Genomic DNA, 20,082 nt, shown 5'->3' with positions numbered 1-20,082 from the left:
GACTGCTGCCTGCTCCCTGGGTTTGGCCTTGGGCCAGCCCTTTGCCTGGGTGGCTCAGGCCCCTCATTTGTGAGATGGGCCTAATGACCCACTGCAATGGGTGGTTCTGCAGGTTAAATGCTAAATGTGAGAATACGCTCAAGTTGTAAAATATGCTATGCCCCTTCAAGGTTTTACTGTTACAGACATTTCAATTGATAGTATTATAAACAGGTTCTTGTTAAACTAAATATTATCTAGTGTTTCTCCAGCACACTATGGTTTTAAAGAAGAAAGGTGGCCACTGAGTCCTATACTTTGTTAAGGGATGGGAGATGCAGTGAACAGCAAAAGCAGCCCTCGGCAACCGCAGATCCTCACAGTGGGATCTCTCCAAGTGTAGGAGTCAAGTTCTCATAGCTCAGATAGGGCTGAAGTTTGGAAAAATCAGGTAGAAACACATAAAAAGAACCTAAATAGAATTCAGAATTTAAGTGTCAGGTGAAAAGAGTGAGTCTTAAAATTAGCGCAGGAAAACTATTTGTCATTCCTCTATTCCTTTGAAAGGCAGCAGAGTTACTAAGTTTCCAAGATCTAATTATAGTTCTGGCCTCTGCTTCAACATGGGGACTTGTCAACTGTAACTTAGAGTGTGTAATTAACAGAAGTGAGAGATTCAACACATTTCACCCCTAATCATTTATGTGGCAGCATAAAATACTACAACAACTGATCATGGCTAGGCCTTAGATCAGAGGCTCATGGACAATTATAACCTCAATTGCATCTGACAACCCTCGAGCTGAAGCTCCCCATTCTTACAATATCAAATCCTGCTAAGATGGAGAACACAGCAGGCATAACTGCTTGTTCACAGGCTGTGCTGTGAGATGTGCCAAGAGTCAAGAAGGAGTGCAGACAGAATCCTGTGCACTCCTGTTGTTGTTTACCTGACAACAAAACACGAGGCCTAAATATTGGAAGCTATCAATCCTGGAAGGTCAAACATGTACTGTAGTCAATATTCAAAAACAAAGTGAGCTGCTGCAGGAAGGAAGGGTTTTAACTGCCTGTTTGGAAATTTTGCGAAGTGGGATCTTGCAGTGGATAGGCTGCACCAGCGATACGCAGATACGCTGGGAAGTCTTAGGGACACACCTGGCTCTGTGATCATTTTTTCCCACAAGCCCTGGGGTCCCTCCTATGTGCCAGGCATCAGGCACACCAAAGCTGTGTCCCAGGGAGCTCTTAGCCCAGGAGAGAAGACAAACAAAGACAAGGTACAATCAATGAGATCAATAGCAAGAAAGGAGGTCCGGACAGAGAATCATGAGCGCTAGGTGTCTGCATATGCTGAGGTCAGAGACAGCGCCACAGCAGAGTTTTCACTGCACCCCAAAGAGCAGCAGGCCTTTCGCTCGACTGACTTGGGGGGCTGGCTGAGGAGCATTCCGGGTGAGGAACTCGAGTCCCCACAGAGACTGTGAGAAGCCAAGGGTGTTCAGAGATGTGCACGAAGTGTCCTATAAAAGCACCATTTTCCCCTGAAAGTGAGAATAGTACAAGGGCATGGTAGGCACCTTTATGGCCACGGAAACCAATATGATGACTTTCCTGTAAAAGGTAATAATGGGGTAGATTAACCCAAAATCAATCATATTATAAAATTTCCTATTCAACTTAAAATTCTTTGAGGGCTCACACTCAAACATACAGAAATTAGCATTTTTACCATCATACATCATTCCTTGGTCCATCAATATTTAGTAAACTTAATTATTTTCATGACATTTTAGAATGCAAAATACTCAGAAATTAAGCAAGTTTGTTTTCTTCACTCTAGTTTTCTTTAAAATGAAGTTTACACATTGCATCAAGAAGTTACAGAGTTTTGAGAGCACAGGCTTATCCAATTTCCATGGAGTTTTCCACAGACACTTCATGACAATGCCCTACAGCATGAAGGAGGACACCGAGATTACTGCAAGAAATGGAGGACCAGGTGTGGCGGCTCATGCCTATAATCCCAAGGCTTTGGGAGGTCAAGATGGGAGGAATGCTTTAGGCCAGAAGTTTGAGACCAGCCTAAGAAACATGGAGGCAAAACATTAAAAAAAAATTAGCCAGGTTAAGTGGCGCATGCCTGTAGTCCCAGCTACTCAGGAGGCTGAGGCACGAGAATTGCTTGAGCCCAGGAGGTTGAGGCTGTGGTGAGCTATGACTGTGCCACTGCACTCCAGCCTGGGTGACAGCAAGACTGTGTCTCTGAAAATTAAAAAAGAAAACAAAGAACAACAACAAACAAAAAAAAGGAAGGGCTCAACCCACCTTCTATATAGTTACATATGGTCCAGACAAGTGTGCATCAAAGTTAAATGTTTCCTTTACAGTAAAATACATTCTTCAAAATAGAGTAGTTTGAAGATGAGATCTTTAAATTTGTAGAGATGATTTAAAGTAAATATGCCTCATATTACTACATTGGCAGGAGTTGTTTTAAAACCAGTACAACAAGGGGTACCAGCCCTCCAAAGCCATGCTGGTTATGTATAGCAGGCTGATGGTCCTGGTGTCCCTGCTAAAGGTACACTGCCCCTGAGCCAGGGAACAGCACTTCTGTACAACTGGACACACGCTGGGAAGTCACTGCCTCCAATGCGTCACGAAAGACACATTTTGCTGTTTTAGCACATACCAGAAGAAAACCAACTTTATATGATTGCAAGATATGAAAAACATAAATAGCCTTGGCTTTGTAAGTTCCCAATGGTATGGAAAATTTCATAAAATTTTTAGAAAATGCTATTGTCAAAGATGCATACTGACCTTTTTTTTTTTTAGATGGAGTCTTTCTCTGTTGCCCAGGCTGGAGAGCAATGGCATGATCTCAGCTCACTACAACCTCTGCCTCCTGGGTTCAAGCAATTCTCCCACCTCAGCCTCCCAAGTAGCTGGGACTACAGGCACCCACCATCACCCCTGGCTAATTTTTGTATTTTTAGTAGAGATGGGGTTATACCATGTTGGCCACGCTGGTCTTGAACTCCTGACCTCAAGTGATCCACCCACCTCAGCCTCCCAAAGTGCTGGGATTACAGGCGTGAGCCACTGCACCCGGCCCTGATGTATTTTTGGGTGAAATGACAGATGCCTCAGATGTTTTCAAGTACTATAGCATGAAAACGCTGGGTAAAGATAAAGAAAACAAGATCGCAAAATGTAGGCAATTGTTGAAGCTGGCTGATACAGTGGTTCATTAGGCTATTTTTCTCTATATTTGTGTATATTTGAAAATCTTCATTATAAAAAATTTATAAGTATATAAAGGGAGAATCTGGGGGGGCCAGGCATGGTGGCTCATGCCTGTAATCTCAGCACTTTGGAAGGCTGAGGTGGGAAGATCCCTTGAGGCCAGGAGTTTGAGACCAGCCTGGGCAACACAGTGAGACGCTGTCTCTACAAAAAATAAAATTAAGAAAAAAGAAAGAAAGAAAGAAAAAGAACACAAAATGAGGGGGAAATATGAAGGGAAAAAAGTACATAAATGCTCTTTTAAATGAAAAAACAGATTCCCTAACCAAATTATTTTCTATCAGTAGGCAGTGTTTCCTAACCTTTGAGGCTGGTGACCAACAACTTGGGTCACTTGTCCTACTGAAAGTGGTAAATCTTGTGTTCTCAGATAAATTCCTCTAAAATTCTAAAACAACCCTTTAAAGAAATAAATACAATAGGGAAATAACCAAGTCAACGAGTGGAACAAACTCAGATTGTACATACATGAGTAGTTAGATGGATCAGGAAAGAGGTGCTTCACAAATAGCACCATAAAACATTAAAAATTCACGGGTTTTTTTAAAGCACCTCTAATTTGCCTCTCCAAAAACATAAAAAGATGACAGAAAATAAGGAAACATCATCTGCTGTGTCACAGTACAAATTACAGATCATTTAAGTTTCTAATTTTAGCATCAGATTCTTTAAATACTATTATTGATCTGCTAGGAATCAATGTTCTTGAATTCAGCAATTCTTATACTAGCCACCAGTAATGTTTTCAACAAAACCATTACAGATTCCCAAATTGTGATGTTCTCATTTTTACTTAAATGCTGGACTGTAAAAGAATAAATTACGATCTCCAGTTTAAATGGTTTTTATAATCTTTTTCTAGGAAGACTGAATAATTACTTTCCTAGAAATCTAAATTAAGAGCTTCCTGAAAATTTAATGAGTTACGGGAAATAGAAACATAACATTTATTACTAGCCTGAACAATACCGAATTATCTCCCCTCCTCATTCTCCCTAAAGGCAAAGCCTGATTAAGAACCACCATGGTTTGGTTCTCCAGCAACTTTTATTGGTCAAAGGATGCAGAAGGATATATGGTGTCTGTGGGTTAATTAACAGGATCGTTTATAAAACAACTTTACATTTATCTTATTTTTAAAATTCTTGCTTTTGAATAAGCTGATGTGTTAGAATAGACATGCTCCTATCCCATGCAAAAAGCTGTTCAAAAATGAGCAGCTTGCAAATCTATCATAAATGAGACATTGAATAAAACATTCTTACAGTGAGGTCTAAGAAGTAGTTCAGTCTGAGAATTTGCTTCAGATACTTTTTGAAATAAAATACTCAAGGCATAAAAAAAGCGAAACTCAAAATATCTAAAACAGATACATACTGGTATTTTTATCCTAGTTACTTCCCAGAGTTTTTGTGTGTCTCTGTGCTCTGCTGATTAAAATAAACAACAAAAGCAGTAGGCATCTTCTAACTAAAAGTTAATTTACTAGTCTTCAACTAAAAAGTCACAGTGGAAGAACATATATAAGGTGAAGAAAGCTTTTTAACCTTTCAGACTTAAATAATACTGTATTTCAACTTTAAAGAAAGGTTCCACCATATATTTTTTGCACTGACATTTTAAAATATAAGAACAAGTCTTTGTAATACAATATACACTTCAATATACCCAATATACCTTATATGAATTAAAAACATGTCAACTTGATAACTGTAGTAAGGCATTTAAGTATTCAGCAGAAGCCATAAAGAAATTTCTTAATGAGTGGTGTCCTTTTCATATTAACTGGATTTAGCAGGTTTCCTTAAAATGAACAGGAAACAAAAGATATGAAAAACAGGCAGTGATGCCATTCTACTGAATTCCAGAAAAAGCACAGTACAAACAATGTGTTTTCTAGCAGGGAGACCAGACAGACCAGCAAACTGGAAATGGATGAGCGGCCCCAGCTTGCATGGTCTATTGTATTTTATCCACCGCTGAGAGAAGTATTAGTAGCCCGGTAGGTTTGGGTAAAGGTACCAGAATCCTTAGTGCTAGTCTCATAGCCTAAAACAGAACAGGTACTCCACATATACTTCCTGAACTGACCTGGATGAAGAGGCTTTAAAATCAACAGAGCTGGACAGTATAAAGTTCACGGAAAAACTCCATTTTTCATTTTATTTTTTTTGGTATGTTAGTGAATGTCTACTGATCTAGTATTTCAAGTGTGGATCACGTAAACACCATGTAGAATGTAGTAAACAGAATTAAATAAGAAACACACTGGCTATCAATGCCAGAGTCTTTGAATATCAGGTCATAAATATAACCAATTGTGCAATATAACCAACATGATGAGAAGAGCACACCTCACAACTGACAATTTTAGTTCATATGATTAAAAAAAATAAAATCTGAAACTGCATTTAGTGCCACATTCTATCATATCATACATCAGATTCCATGCTGCGGAGCTGCACTGGGCTACAGGACATACAGTACATAGCATGTTTATAGCATGTTTATAGCATGTTTTAAACCGAAAGTGAAAGGGAAAATATGAAACAGAAAATTTTTACATACACATCTAACGGTGTTGTCCATTTAATTCGATTTATATGATTTGCTGTGCCACTTTGACCAGCTTGCAGAACACCCCAAATTCTCTTTTCCCCATAAAGATCTACTTCCATACAGAGTAGAAAAGGATGGTGGTAAAAAAAACTTCAGATTCTTCAGGTTCCAACGATTGTGTCCCAAATGCCACTGTATGAACACCTAAAAAATAATAGGAACAATGTCAAAATCTGCACAATTATAAATGCAAAAGTAAATACAGCTTAAAGCCTAAAAGAGAATTCGTGAACATCTCGTCTTTCAATACTTGTCTGTGTCTACTACATGATGTCGACTATAAATAAAACGTCCACTGTGGTAAATGGGAAAAAAGAAGAAGCTTTAAAAAGTTAAAGGGAGACATTTGTCAATTTCATAAATGGGTCTCCTGTTTTAGCAAAAGGCACATTCATTTAGACCTCAATCAATCCAGGAAAGGCTCCTCACTGACATAAGGAATTAGGATATCTCACCCTCTCCCGTCAACCACCACCTGCCCTTCCTTTCTTTCTGAACAAGAACATGAGAATTTCCTATAGGGTGTAAATTCTTTCAGTTAGAACATCCAACTTTAACTTACGGGATATTCTCCTTCTCTTTTTTTTTTTTTTTTTCTCTGAGACCGTCTCACTTTATCACCCAGGCTGGAGTGCAGTGGTGCGATCTTGGCTTACTGCAACCTCTGCCTCCCAGGCTCAAGCAATTCTCCTAAGTTTCATGAGTAGCTGGGACTACAGGTGCATGCCACTATGCTTGGCTAATTTTTTGTATTTTATAGAGATAGTGTTTCACCATGATGCCTAGGCTGGTCTCAAACTCCTGAACTAAAGCGACTGGCCCACCTCAGCCTCCCACAGTGCTGGAATTAGAGCCACTGCACCCGGCTGGGATCCTCTCTTTTTCATACTGCAGCTTCCCAAAGCTTTAACAGGCCTCTGCACTTCAGCTTGTCAGGAACTCCGGGCAGTGAGGTGTCCAAACCCACCTGTGCGCTCTCCCATGGCTCCTAACAACCACACTCCTGAGCATTCGGGGCCTGTGCGCGTCGCGGTGACCTCAGCTGTCTCAAGGCAGCATCTCCGTACTGAATACCCGAGCCCATTCTTTCTGGGTCCAGCTCACCTAAGGACCAAGCAAGTCTTCTTTAAAAAAAAAGTTTTATGTTTCTGAGATCCCAAAAATAGATTTAAAAAAAAAAAAAAAAAAAGCAAAGTACGGAACCCTGCGTATATATCCCACCATTCTGAATAAAGAGGAAAAAACAATTTACATGTTTGCTTGCACCAGCACAAAACGTCTCTAGCACAATACATAAGGAACGGCTGATTTGGAGGAGTTCTAGATGGCCGGGGACAGGAGGGGGTGGTAACAGCGGGACTTTCCACTGCATACTCTTTTATACTTCTTGAATTTCAAATTATGTGAATATATTATTTACATAAAATAACTTAAAATTAAATTACAAAGATACAATTTTTCACTTATCGGATGGGCCAAAAGTCCAAGTATGATGATACTACACGCTGTGGACATGGCTTTAGTGAAATAAGCCCATCACTAGGAGAAAATGTGACCGTCTCTACACCAAGATCCCAAATGCTTATGTTCTCTGACCCAGCAATTCCACTTCTGCGCATCTGTCTGACACACAGACTCATGCACATGCAAAAAAAAAAAAAAAATATATATATATATATAAAAGTATTTACTGTAACATTACTTATAATAGCAAAATACTGGCAACAACCCAGATGTCCAAAGTAGACTGGCTACATAAATTATGGCAACACATACGTGAAATATAGGTTGAGCGGTCCTTATCCAAAATACTTGAAACCAGAAGTATTTTGGATTTTTTCAGATTTTGAAATATTTCCATTATACTTACCAGTTCAGCATCCCTAATCTGAAAATCTGAAATTTGAAGTGCTCCAATGAGCATTTCCTTTCAGTGGCAATGTTGGCAATTAAAAAGTTTCAGATTTTGGAACATTTTGGATTAGGGATACTCAACCCATGTTATATATTACACACACACATTACGTATGACACTATGTGTTATATATATGTACATTAGGTATATGTATATACGGGAACTATACGCTGATTTGTCATGATTTATAGGTTATATAATAGTAAGTAAAAAAGCAAGGCGTGGTAGTCTATCATATATTTTATATAAAAAAAGGGAAGAAAACAATGGTTTTTGAATGTATTACCCATTAAAAAAAATAAAAAATACTGCTGAAGAATCCTAATTTATACCCTTATTTTTTTTAACCTAGAGGTACTTATGATTTTGATGATCTCAGAAAAAAATACATCTTGAAGACTGTATATGAGTTGCTCTATCTGATGTATTCAGGGATACAATATTAAAATATCAAGGTCATGTAAATACAACCTCATGCTGAGCTTAGTAATACTCAACAGCAAGCCAACTGTAATGATTTATGTTACAGAGTCTTGGTTTTTGTACCAAGCTTAGTAAATTTTTTTCTTTCTGATAAAAAAAAAATACAAAAGGATGACGCATCCACTTCTGTTGAAACCCAGCCCTTCCAACTGGGCCCAACTCTCCTCCTTCCTCCTTTACCTAGCACCCTCCTTCTTCCCTGCCCTCTCCTTGCCCATTCTTCTCTCCGTTCCCCCTTTTTAAACATGCTGCAATTTCTCCCATCACCCACACCCCTGACTTTAAATTAACCCTTTGCACCCCACAGTGCCAGCCTGCGCTTCCTCAGGGGAGGAGTGGACACTCTGCTTGCTCACTTCCTACTTCTTCCTGACGGATGGCCAGCCATCTTCTACCTTCATAATTCTGCTGAAACTGTTCTTGATCAAATTGATCACTGACTTTCTATTCCCCATCCCAATGTGTGTTTTTCAGCTCAGTCTTAGCTTATGAGGCTTCCCTCTGTTACTATTACAGTACATAATGAACACTCCTTTGATTTACTTATAATTAGGGCTTAAGTGACACCCACATTCCCTTGATTTTCTTCACACATTTCTGACCATTTCCTTTTTCATCTTTTTTGTAGATTCCTCTTCCCCTGCTCATCCTTCATCTCCAGGGTTCTGTTGATCACTGCTCTCCTTAAACACTGTTCTCTGGATGATCACATTGCTTCCACAGTTTTAGCTGTTCCTATATATTGATGGTTCCCAAATTTATACTGCCAGCCAGGAACTCTTCCCCAAGCTTACTAGATAACTCCATGTGCATGTCCCAGTGTCACCACAAAGGCTGCACATTTGCAACAGAGCCATCTTTATTCCCTCACACTCCCTGCTTCTCCTCTGGCTCCACCGCATCTCTGTCCAGAGACCCCAGTGTGACAGCTGTGAGTCATCCTTGGTTCCTCCTCCCCTGCTGGCCTCTCCTGCTCACCCTGTCCCACCTAAGAACCAGTTGTCCTGTTCCACTATTGGGCATATGAGTCATAAGATGCTACTGCCTAAATATATCTTAGATCCATCTCTCTCTCTCCATCTCTGCTTCCATATCCTTGTTAAAGCATTAATCAGTCATTTCTTACTAGGATTACTCAAAAATGCCTTATAACTGGTATCCTGGCCTCCAACCCTGTCCTCTCTTCAGTCTGTTTTCAACATAACTCCCTACATACATGACTTATCTCAGGTCACAACCCGATCACATCACCCACCTGCTGACAACCCACCACCTACAGCAGTGGTTCTCAACCTTGGATGAACATTAGAACCGCATGAGTGAACATTTAAAAACGCTGATGCCTCGACCATACTTCAGCCCCATTAATTCAGCGTCTCCAGAGGCAGAGCCTGGGATTAGAACTTTTAACGCATCTCAGTGACTCTAGTGCTCATCCAGGGTTGAGAATTGGTAATCTACAAGATAAAGTTCTAGATCCTTGATGAGGACTGGCTGGTTCCTGCCTTTCTTCAACCTTTTCTCCTGCTATTCTATCTTCCTCACTCCCTTTGCTGGCTCACTCCCTTTGCTGGCTCACTCTTCGTTATATTCTGAAAGCCTGAGCTCATCTAATACCTCCTCCTGGAAGCCCTCCCTGACACCTCCTCTATCCTCTGGCTGTGGCAGGTCCCCTTCTTCATGTTACCCTGAGCCTGTGCATCCCTCAATTACCACATCAGCCTCGTGATATAATAATTATCCTCTGACTGTCTCCCACGGAAGACAGTTTCTTGGGGGACAAGGGGTGTGATTTATTCATTTTTGTATCCCAGCATCTGACAAAGAATAGGCACTCAGATGTTTGAATGAATCAATTAAAAGGTGATGCCTATATATAGTTACTTCAGTAAATGACAATTACATAGTATTTTGTCAGCTGCCTACATTAGGATTATTTTGAATTATTTTAACTGAAGCAACACACACAAAAATGAGGCATTTTATAATTGAGGCATGCTCAGTGAGCTTCAGAAATAAAATTACTCTGGACTCCATAGCTCCATGATGCCCGATCTGCAAAGATCAACACTACACCATGTACCTGTAACTCCCTTACACATGACCACTGGTCCAACAGAATTAGCATGCTGTTGACAGAGTGGACAAAGGCCTATTCTTCCTCCTTTTAGTGAAGGACCCAAGAAATACTATAATTCTAAATGCAAACACTCCCTGAAACCTTGACTACCCCTCCACAGCTGAGTTGGTGTGCCCATCCACCTTCATCACCATGGAAACCATCCTGATAAGGAAGGGCTTTCACCTCAGCCAGGAGAACATGACCTTTGAACCCATATGTGATGATTTTAGGTTGGCAGGTACAGAGAGAATAGTCTTTATTAAACCACTCCTGAAACTATTAATTAAAAGGTGATCTACTGAGCTAGAGTGTAAAATATGCAGAAGAAAATTTGACTAATGGAAAGGCTTTTACCTGATTCAATTTTGTTAAGTATTTTTCTTGCACACTGTACAAAAGCCTCTTCTACATTCTCCCCTGTTAGTGCACTTGTTTCCAAAAACATCAGCTCTAAAATGGACATCAAACAAAATAAAGTCATATTTAGAAGATGATCATAATTTTCACTTACTAAAAGTCTGTGCAGCATTCTCTTAGAAAAGCAGACAAAATATAATTTATAACCTAAAACCATATATTTCTGTCAATATAAAACCAATATATGTCGTTATGTGTTTTTTAAATGTTAGAAGAATTCCAGCACCGGACTGAAAAGCTACTGGAATCTTGTGCTAGCCCTTCACCTGGTGAAAGGCCTAAGCAAGCCACCAGGCTTCCCCAGCTGAGTGACCAGCCATCAGGAAGGAGCTGGCTCGCCAAAATGGCCCTGCCACTGATTTCAGGCAAAGTTGCAATGTCCTTCAAACAATCTGAGTGTCACCACAAATATGACCTACAAGTGTTTACACTTTTTAGGGGACTATACTGCAGTTTGTCATACAGCCCATGAAGAGATAGTATAGGAATTAATATTCTTTCTACCCACTAGAGTGGCTGTTCATCTCAGCAGAAAGGCCTGTTCTGCTTGCTCTCTCAGCAAACCACAGCCTCGCTAGCCTCTTGTATCCTCACTTGTAAAAATGAGTTTAGATGACATCTAAATTCCTTTTCATCTTTGTTAACATTCCAAACTTCTGATTTCTAAACAGTTTTTTAAAAACTGTCATGATGGCGTATGGATTTCTCTCATGTTTATTTTCTTAGCAAGAAACTAGTAAAGTTACAATATAATTTGGAATCTTAGGGTCCAATCAAATATTGATAATTAGCATATTACAGTCTTTGGCTCTAAAAATTATTTAAAATGTCTGAATTTTTAAAAAATCATTCTCTTATCCATTAATAAAGCAACCATTAATTTTATGTGGCATTTTCACGTATTCTACATGGAAATTCAAAAAAATGTCAAAGTCACCTATAACCAAATGACTTAAGTTTAGCAAATGAAGCCAATAAGCCAAGTATTTCTTCTGCTTCCCTTTCTATTTGGGCTAATACTTCACCAAATTTCCTTCAAAATACATTAAAAAATAATGACATCATTTGGTTAGAGTCTTTAAAGATTATTGCTATAAATTTCACTTTAGCCCAAGATCTCTAATATTCAAAGACCTTCGACTGAAAAGTCATTACATAATGTTACTACATTTGCTTTTATCATTATAGTAACTTCTGCAGGCAGAATGCAATACACTAACAATATGCTAAACAGGTCTAATTTATAGTAAAAACAATTGGAAATTCCACATTTCCTAAATCTAGTTTAATCTCGAAATTCCAATATATGTTTTAAATTCAAAGAAATGCTTTTATCCTCAAATATGCCATTTGAAAAACAGTAAGAAGTAAAAGGTCACTTGCCATTTTCTTGAGCAAATCTGGAGGCTTCTAAGAAGGTAACTTCACGATCTGCATCCAGGTCCTTCTTGTTTCCACAAAGGATGATCACAATGTTCTGACTCGCTAGCATTCGGGCATCTGTTAACCAATTAGTAAGCGCATTGTAGGTTTCTCGGCTGCGTAATATAAGATTGTGAAAATAATACATGTATTTTATAAAACTAGCAACTCTTTCCAGTCATTCTCACTACTCACACCGCTTTTCAACATTTCAGGGTAATGGCACCAACACCTTTAAGGTAACTCAGACAACGTGAATGCACCAAACATATACCATATCCACAGAGTTTGTTTCGTTTTGTTTCTGGTAAAATGAGACAGTAAGTCAGATATTTTGTCATTTTTTGTTTGCCCAGTCATGGGGCAAAAGGAAAGATATATTCCTTCATTCATTTGACATCTACTGAGCTCTTAGCATGTGCAAGGTACTAGACTGTGGTAGGCAAGATTTCACAGCTAACTGCTGCCACTTAATGAATCCTTGCAATGTGCCAGCACTTTGTTTTACAGGACTTTATCACATTGATTCTTTATAAGGATTCCATGACACAGACTGCCATTATTCTCCTTTTCCCTGAGAAATCCAAGGCCCAGAGAGATTAATTACGTTGCCCTAGGTCATACAGCAGCCAGTGGCAAAGCCAGGACTTGACCAGCTCTGTCTGGCTCCAGAACCAACTCTCAGACTTACTATTTTTGGCCCTCATGTGTCTAAGGACCGAGTTCTTCTCATGGCACTTTGCTAGCCTGACTGATGACTTCACACTTTAGCAGGCAGAGCCTTTCACTGCTGGGGCAAGTGCAGGAAGTGCTGGGCCAGAAACTGCCTGCTTCCTCTCAGAATGCCTGTCTCCAGGGACACAGATTGGAAGAGGGAAGCGGCTGACCGACAGCCTCTCACTGGACAGGTTCCTACCTAGAAAGGGCTCCCAGGTGATGCCATTTAGATGACACGTTTCTGAGATAGTGCTACTCAGATCAGCGCTGTCGAATGGGATTTCCTCATGGATAGGAATGTTCTATAATCTGTTCTGATATGGTAGTCACCAGCCACGTGTAGCTACTGAGGACCTAAAATGTGGCCAGTGCAATCGAGGAACAGAATTTTTTATTTTATTTCAGTTAAATTGCCATATGTCACAAACAGCTACTATCTAAGTGCTTCACATTAACTAATTTAAATCTCCCAATGACCTCCTGAGGATCATGGGATTATTACTACCTCCATCTTACAGACAAGGAAACTAAGGCCCAGGCAGCTGAAGCAGCTGGCCTCAGAGGATCACCCAGCTAGTGACTGCAACTGGGATTTGAACCAAGCAATCTCAGCCCAGCGTCTGTGTCCTCGCCCTCTCTCAACTCACTTCTAATAACTTACCGTACATAAAGCTTTGTGAACCTTAAGGAAAGTGTTGTCCAAGCATCATGTCAAGAAACGTAATGCAATAAGATAGATTGCTTCATCTACCTAAAACCTTACAAACACATTTCTCTGCATGGGAAACCAGTGGTAGGGGCTTGTTCAAAGACCTCTGAGACCCCAGAGGGAAGGGCTAAGGGGCTTCCTGGATGCCAGCCACACTACCGTCCCCAGACACACAAAGCACACACTGCATGGAAGGCACCTCGCCAAGACCAGCCTTTGGGCTGCAGGGCACTGAGCAGCCTCCTTCACCACGGGGAGCTGGCATTACCTGGTGATATCATAGACAAGGAGAGCCCCGGCCGCGCCTCGGTAATAACTTCTCGTCACGGACCTGGAAGAATTACACTGGTTTTACTTTCAACCAATTGAGACCCTTTACCGTATCCCACCTTCCCATGAAAAAACACCCACGCTTGCTCTGTAAACCACGGCACAGGGACAGACGCGGGTTTAAAAGAGAAATGATTCAAAGACACCTGAACATACGTGAGAGGGGTTACTCTGCCTGAAATCACATCACCGTGACAAGTAGGAGATTCCTTCAAAGCGGATGCAGCTCTCTGATGGATGTCTCCTTTGAGAACTCCTAGCAGGGTGAGCTGTCTGCAGGCGGAAGCCAGCACCACCGCCTAGATGGCCACTAAGGGGCTCAGCAATCCACTCGCTTCTCTGTGGGCTCCTCATCTACCCCACTCCCTGGCACAGCTCTCTCCATCTCTTCCAGTCCCCGCCACCTCTTGGGGTGGTGGAATCCATAGTCACCACGGCCCTGCACCCATCTGCATCCCTGCCCCATCACCATGGGGAAACTGAGTGTGCCAGCATGTCATACCTACTCTCACATTCAAGAAGGCGTCTTTCGTTGAAGGCGTCTTTCGGTCACACGTTTTCCCTTACATTGTCAATCTCTCCCTCTTTGCTAGATTTTTCCCATTAGTGGCCTGACACCTATAATCCCAGCACTTTAGGAGGCCCAGGAGGGAGGACTGCTTGAGGCCAGGAGTTTGAGACCAGCCTGGGTAAGACGACAGACCCTATCTCTATAAAAAATTAGCCAGGCATGGCAGTGCACACCTATAATCCCAGCTACTCAGGAGGCTGAGGCAGGAGGACTGCTTGAGCCCAGGAGTTCGAGGTGATGATGAGCTATGATCATGCCACTGCGCTCCAGCCTGGGCAACAGAAAAAAAAAAAAAAGCCAGGAGAGTTCAGGATTTTTCCTATCAGCAAAACAAAAATAAATTGGCTCTGGTGCCACCCATCTTAAAACACAAAACAGCAATATGCTGCACAATCTTTTCAGCTACTGTCCCACTGTCTGCTCTTCTCCACATCCAACTCTGTTTTCTTGAGACAGAGTTTTGCTCGTTACCCAGGCTATAGCGCAATAGCGCGATCTCAGCTCACTGCAACTTCACCTCCCAGGTTCAAGCAATTCTCCTGCCTCAGTCTCCCGAGTAGCTGGGATTACAGGCACCCGCCACCACGGGATTTCACCATGTTAGCCAGGCTGGTCTCAAACTCCTGACCTCAGATGATCCACCCACCTCTGCCTTCAAAAGTGCTGGGATTACAGGCGTGAGCCACCACGCCTGGCCCCACATCCAACTTTCTGAAAGAGCTGTCTTTACCTGCAGCTTCCTCTTCTTCACCTCCAACCCGGTATCTCTCTCTGCTACTCCCCAAAAGCCTGTCAAGATCCCCACCCTCTGTGCACCCGAAGCTCACTCACTCACGCAGCCTCTGCGCCCTGCACTCCGCTAGTCTTCCTCCCGTGCACCAGCCACTTCTCTGGCTCTGGTCATTCTTCTGAATCTGCCCTGCTGGGACTGCAATTCCCCAGAGCTGGGTCCTGGGCTCTCTTAACATTCGACTCAAATTTTGTCTCCAGCTCAGATCCAAGTGCTGCCTCCGTATCTCCATGAGACTGCCTGATAAACATGTCAAACTTAACATTTGCACAGCAGAACTCTTTCTGGTTCCACCCTCCAGGCCCGTGCTGGCCTAGCAAGAGGCATCACTACCCCCCCTGTTTCTAAAGCAAATCAGCTCCACGTTCATCCTCAACTCCTGTCCACTTCCACATTCACTCCGCCTGCCTAGTCCGGTCTCCTAAACAGATCCTGTGTCTGCCCACGCTGCTGTCCCTGCTGCCACATGTGGCCCACAGTCCATTCTCAGAGTAGCCCAACTCATCAAGGCCCACGACAGGACACACCCCTCACTGTACCTGGCCCTTTGGCCCCATTCTCTTCCCTGCTCCCAGCCCCTGCCACTCCCATCTGGGCTCATCACACTGCTGGCTCTCCTTGTCCCTTGGGTCTCATTAACACTGTCTCCTCGGCAACGTTCCCCAAGCACCCCCATCCAGTGGACCCCCTCTGTCTATCTCAGTGCGTTGTCTCCTGGGTGGCACCATCCCACTTGGTGGGATGCTCTGTCTCTGTCTCTGTGTTGGCTGCTGCCTCCCCTCCACGGGGCACGGCTCTGCTGTCTCACTCACCAGAGGACCGCGGTCCCTAGCACAGGGCCTGGACAACTGCTAGCCAGACATTTCCAGAACTTAACTGTGGCCTAGTTTTAAAAAAACATATTTGGTCTTCATCCCAGGTTCCTGGCACAGAGGCCTAAACCCCTGTGATTTCCTTAATGATAAAGGTGTCTTTTGTAAGCCAAGGAGATAACTGTGGGAAGAGGAACAGGCTAGAGAACCTTGGGATGGGGGCTGTGGCCGTGGGAGCCCTCGCCGTGTGAGGAGAGCGCTGGAACTTCTAGCCTCGCCTCAGCCCTCTGGGGAGGAAAGAGGAGCTGGATGGAGATTGAGTCACTCATCAATGGACAATGTTTTAATCAATCATGCCTATGTAAAAAAAAAAAAAAAAAAAAAAAAACCCACAAAAAAACCAAAATGATGGGGGTCAGAGAGTTCCTGGGCTGGTGGTGGCATGGAGGTGCTGGGAGGGTGGCCCATCCCCATACCACGTCCTCCTGAGCATCTCCTCCACTGGGCTGTGCCTGAATTCACACCTATCTAACAAACCAGTAAATACCAGGAAAAATGTTTTTCCTGAGTTGTGTGAATCAGTCTAAAGAATTCTCCAACCTGACAGGGATGTGAGGGATGGAGGGCGTGGGAACTGCCAGATCTGTAGTTGGCCAAGAAGTGCAGGAAGCCTGGGCACTACAGTGGTGACTGGCATCTGAAGTGGGGGTGGCAGTCTAGGAGACTAAGCCCTTAGCCTGGAGGGTCTCCATTAACTCTGGGTAGTGTCAGAAGTGAAGTATTGGACACCCAGTTGGTGTCAGAGAATCCAACTGGCTGGTGTGAAGAAAAACCCCATAGACTTGATGTCAGGAAAAAAAAAAAAAAAGACACCACAGAAATGAACAGTGCCTATTCTTGGAGAACAAGGAAACCCTGGAGCTTGCAACAAACAAACAAACTTACTAATTATTACTTTGCTACTTGGAAAAGAAGAGCTACTTTTAAATGTTCTTTTTAGCTCTTAGTCAGGAAGCTTCAAACTCTTCATGTAGCTTGAAGCTTTTCATCTCTGCCTTGAGACTGTTACCAGGAGAGGCACACGCTTTAAGGACTGGCGGCAGGTGCAGGTGCAGAGTGGACTGTTTGCTTCGCCCCCCCAACCTCCTAGGGCAGGGGGAAAGGCCTCGCTTCTTCACATCTATTAAGAGGCAGCACCTTTCTTTTCTTGCTCAGCAGGCACCTAGCTTCTAGAGGAAGAGGGAACTAACAGTTCTCTTCAAGATAAGCTATATCACATCTACTTCTTAAAATTTTACTTTCGGATTTATTTTACAACACTGTCTTTTGACAAATGGTTTCTTATATAAATTATTCAAGTAGACAAATTTACACATTTAAGAGTACTACTCTGAGGTGTTAAATTTTCTTACAAAAGTCATTTTAACCAACATAATACATGTGGATAGCTTTAAAGTGAAGTGTTACAAAAAGTCTCTAAATTAAACACAGGTATCTCCTGCCTCACTCCTCTCTGGGAGCCTTACTCTCCACAAGCAAGGTGAGTTCTCTTTCTGGTAACTGGGTTTCCTTTAATTAAGTCATTAAAAGAGCACATACTGCACCCCTATGTGCTAGACACTATTCTGGGCACAGGGGAAACAAACAGAAAACTCAAAACCCTTACACTCATGGATCTTACAGTTTCTTTCTTCTCACTTCTACAAAAGGTTTAGGAAACTGTGAATTTCAGAGCTGTTTCTTCCCGCTCTGACAAGAGTCGTGAGCTCACTTACAGACTCCTCACTTGTTCCCCTGGTCCTTCTGGAAGGGCAGTGCCATCACATCTTAGTCTTCCCTCACCGTCCCTCTAGACCTGTGCCATTCTGAGCTGGATCTTCCTGCTGGCTTCATTTTCCTCTTTCTTGGTTCATGTCCTTGTCCTGGTGAAGTATATCCTCCTAAACTTTCTAAGAAAGTACATTTCTAAGAAGTCTCTAAGAAAGATAATCTTGGCTTCCTGCTCATTCTTGCACATCTGTTGGTATTCAGCCTTTACTCGCACAGTTACAGTTTGGCTAAGTTTAGAATTTTAGGTTGAAGAATTATTTCACCCTGAGTTTTGAAGGCAATACTTCCATTTCTTTTAGCCTCCAATGTTGCTGTGGCAGGGTTCAAAGCAATTCCATTTCTCACACTGTATATGTGGCTGCTTTTTCCCTCTTGGAACCTTTTTGGTCTCCTTTACTTCATCTCTGGTGTTCTGAAATTTCACATGACATGCTCTGGTCTGGACTTTTTCCTTACTATGTTTGATTTTAGGTGGGCCAATTAATCTGGAATCTCATTCCTTCAGTGAAACGTTTTCTTCTATTGTTTCCTCTGCTCTTCTCTCTTCTGGAACTCCTAATAGTCAGGCATTGCATCTTCTGGATTAATTCTGAATGATTCTTTACGTCATCTCTCCCATTTTTCACCATGAGTTTACTTATTATTCTGATTGCTCTTTTTAAGTATGACTTTGTTTCTATTACTTACTTCAATGCAATCTCTGCTCTTCTTTCTGAGGATACTGTGGTTTTAGTGTGATTTTCTTATTCCCTGAAAGTTCTAGCTTCTTTACTTTGAGCTCTTTCTTTTGCTATAGAAACTTTCTTCAAATTTCTGCCTGATCATTAAGAGCAAGGAATGAAAAAGTCTAAAAGCAGCTCTTTATGTGTGGGTGAAGCGGGTGGGCTTGGAGGGTTTCACTGTCAGATGACTGGATAGAGATGGGGCTGTTTCACTGGGAAAGTAAAACACAGTACCTTCAAGTCTTTCCTTTCCGACTATTCATTTTTCTAGAGAAGGCTCTTTTCTCTTTTCTCTTATGTGGGACATACACACCTGGCTGCCAGTGACCAGGGAAGAGGTGGGCGGCGGGGGTGGGGGGCGGTTCGGGGCCAGAGGCTTTCACTTTCACTTAATTTCCCTCTTTTCAGGCCTGACCCCGTGCCCTCAGGTGGGCCTTATGACCTTGAGTCTAGACCCCATTTCAACGTAAAAGACTGAACCTCTTATTTCGTGTGTAAACATGAACCTCTATAACGTCTACCTCCTGTAGAACCTGATGCTTCCAAATGCTGACCTTTTCTGGGACTCTGGAGGAAGAAATGGCTTCCCCCATTACAGCACTTAAGGCAGAGCTCCTTCTGCTGTCACAGCACCATCTACTTCCTATCTTTAAGAAATTTTTTGGAAATCTCTCAACCATAATTGTGCACTCTCTCAATCTTGGCCTTTTTGTATTAATTCAATTTCAGTTACTTAATAGATATTTCAGTGGGGTTCTGAGAAGGAAAAGGCATACATGTCTAATTGAATCCACCGTGTTTAATCAATGCTTCCAGAAAAATGATGGTGATTAAAAGTGGTTATGGTATTTTTGAAGCAATTATTGAACTTCAATTACTTAATTAATTTTTGAGACAGAGTTTTGTTCTTGTTGCCCAGGCTGGACTACAATGGCATGATTTCAGCTCACTGCAACCTCCACTTCCCAGGTTCAGGCGATTTTCCTGCCTCAGCCTCCAGAGTAGCTGGGATTACAGGCACCTGCCGCCACGCCCAGCTAATTATTTTTATTTTTAGTAGAGAAGGGGTTACACCATGTTGGCCAGGCTGGTCTTGAACTCCTGACCTCAGGTGAGGAAGTCTACCTCGGCCTCCCAAAGTGCTGGGATTACAGGCATGAGCCACTGTGCCCGGCCAAACTTCAATTATTTAATATAAGATATATACTCAACTTTAAGTGAAACGTTTACAAATGGGGTGGATTTCACTGAATTATAAAACTATCTGCTCTGACTGTGCATCTGTGCAAAAAACACAACTAAAATATTCAATTTTCTTACTTTAGTAGTTAC

The 20,082-nt window shown here is 42.1% G+C and overlaps 1 protein-coding gene across 5 annotated transcripts in view; it reads right to left on the bottom strand.

The window, feature by feature from the left end:
* Window positions 1–4,319: 4,319 nt before the first annotated feature.
* The window catches only part of RAB4A (RAB4A, member RAS oncogene family), a 35,013-nt gene continuing 19,250 nt past the window's right edge, over window positions 4,320–20,082 (bottom strand). For 2 of the 5 annotated variants that reach the window (XM_003893793.4, XM_021931188.2), the window contains 5 exons: window positions 13,964–14,026; window positions 12,231–12,385; window positions 10,785–10,880; window positions 6,878–7,014; window positions 4,320–6,054 (listed from right to left, as the gene is read on the bottom strand). In XM_003893793.4, the coding sequence (XP_003893842.1) occupies window positions 6,899–7,014; window positions 10,785–10,880; window positions 12,231–12,385; window positions 13,964–14,026 (430 nt within the window). In that variant the 3' untranslated portion in view covers window positions 4,320–6,054; window positions 6,878–6,898. The remainder of the gene's footprint in view (window positions 6,055–6,877; window positions 7,015–10,784; window positions 10,881–12,230; window positions 12,386–13,963; window positions 14,027–20,082) is intronic. The other 3 variants (XM_009197911.3, XM_009197909.3, XM_021931183.2) reach the window with 2 other exon arrangements.

The sequence above is a fragment of the Papio anubis genome, chromosome 1 (assembly GCF_008728515.1).
Source record: "Papio anubis isolate 15944 chromosome 1, Panubis1.0, whole genome shotgun sequence".
NCBI lineage: Eukaryota > Metazoa > Chordata > Mammalia > Primates > Cercopithecidae > Papio > Papio anubis.
Note: the sequence above shows the minus strand (reverse complement) of the source record. Positions and strands in the feature narration are given on the sequence as shown.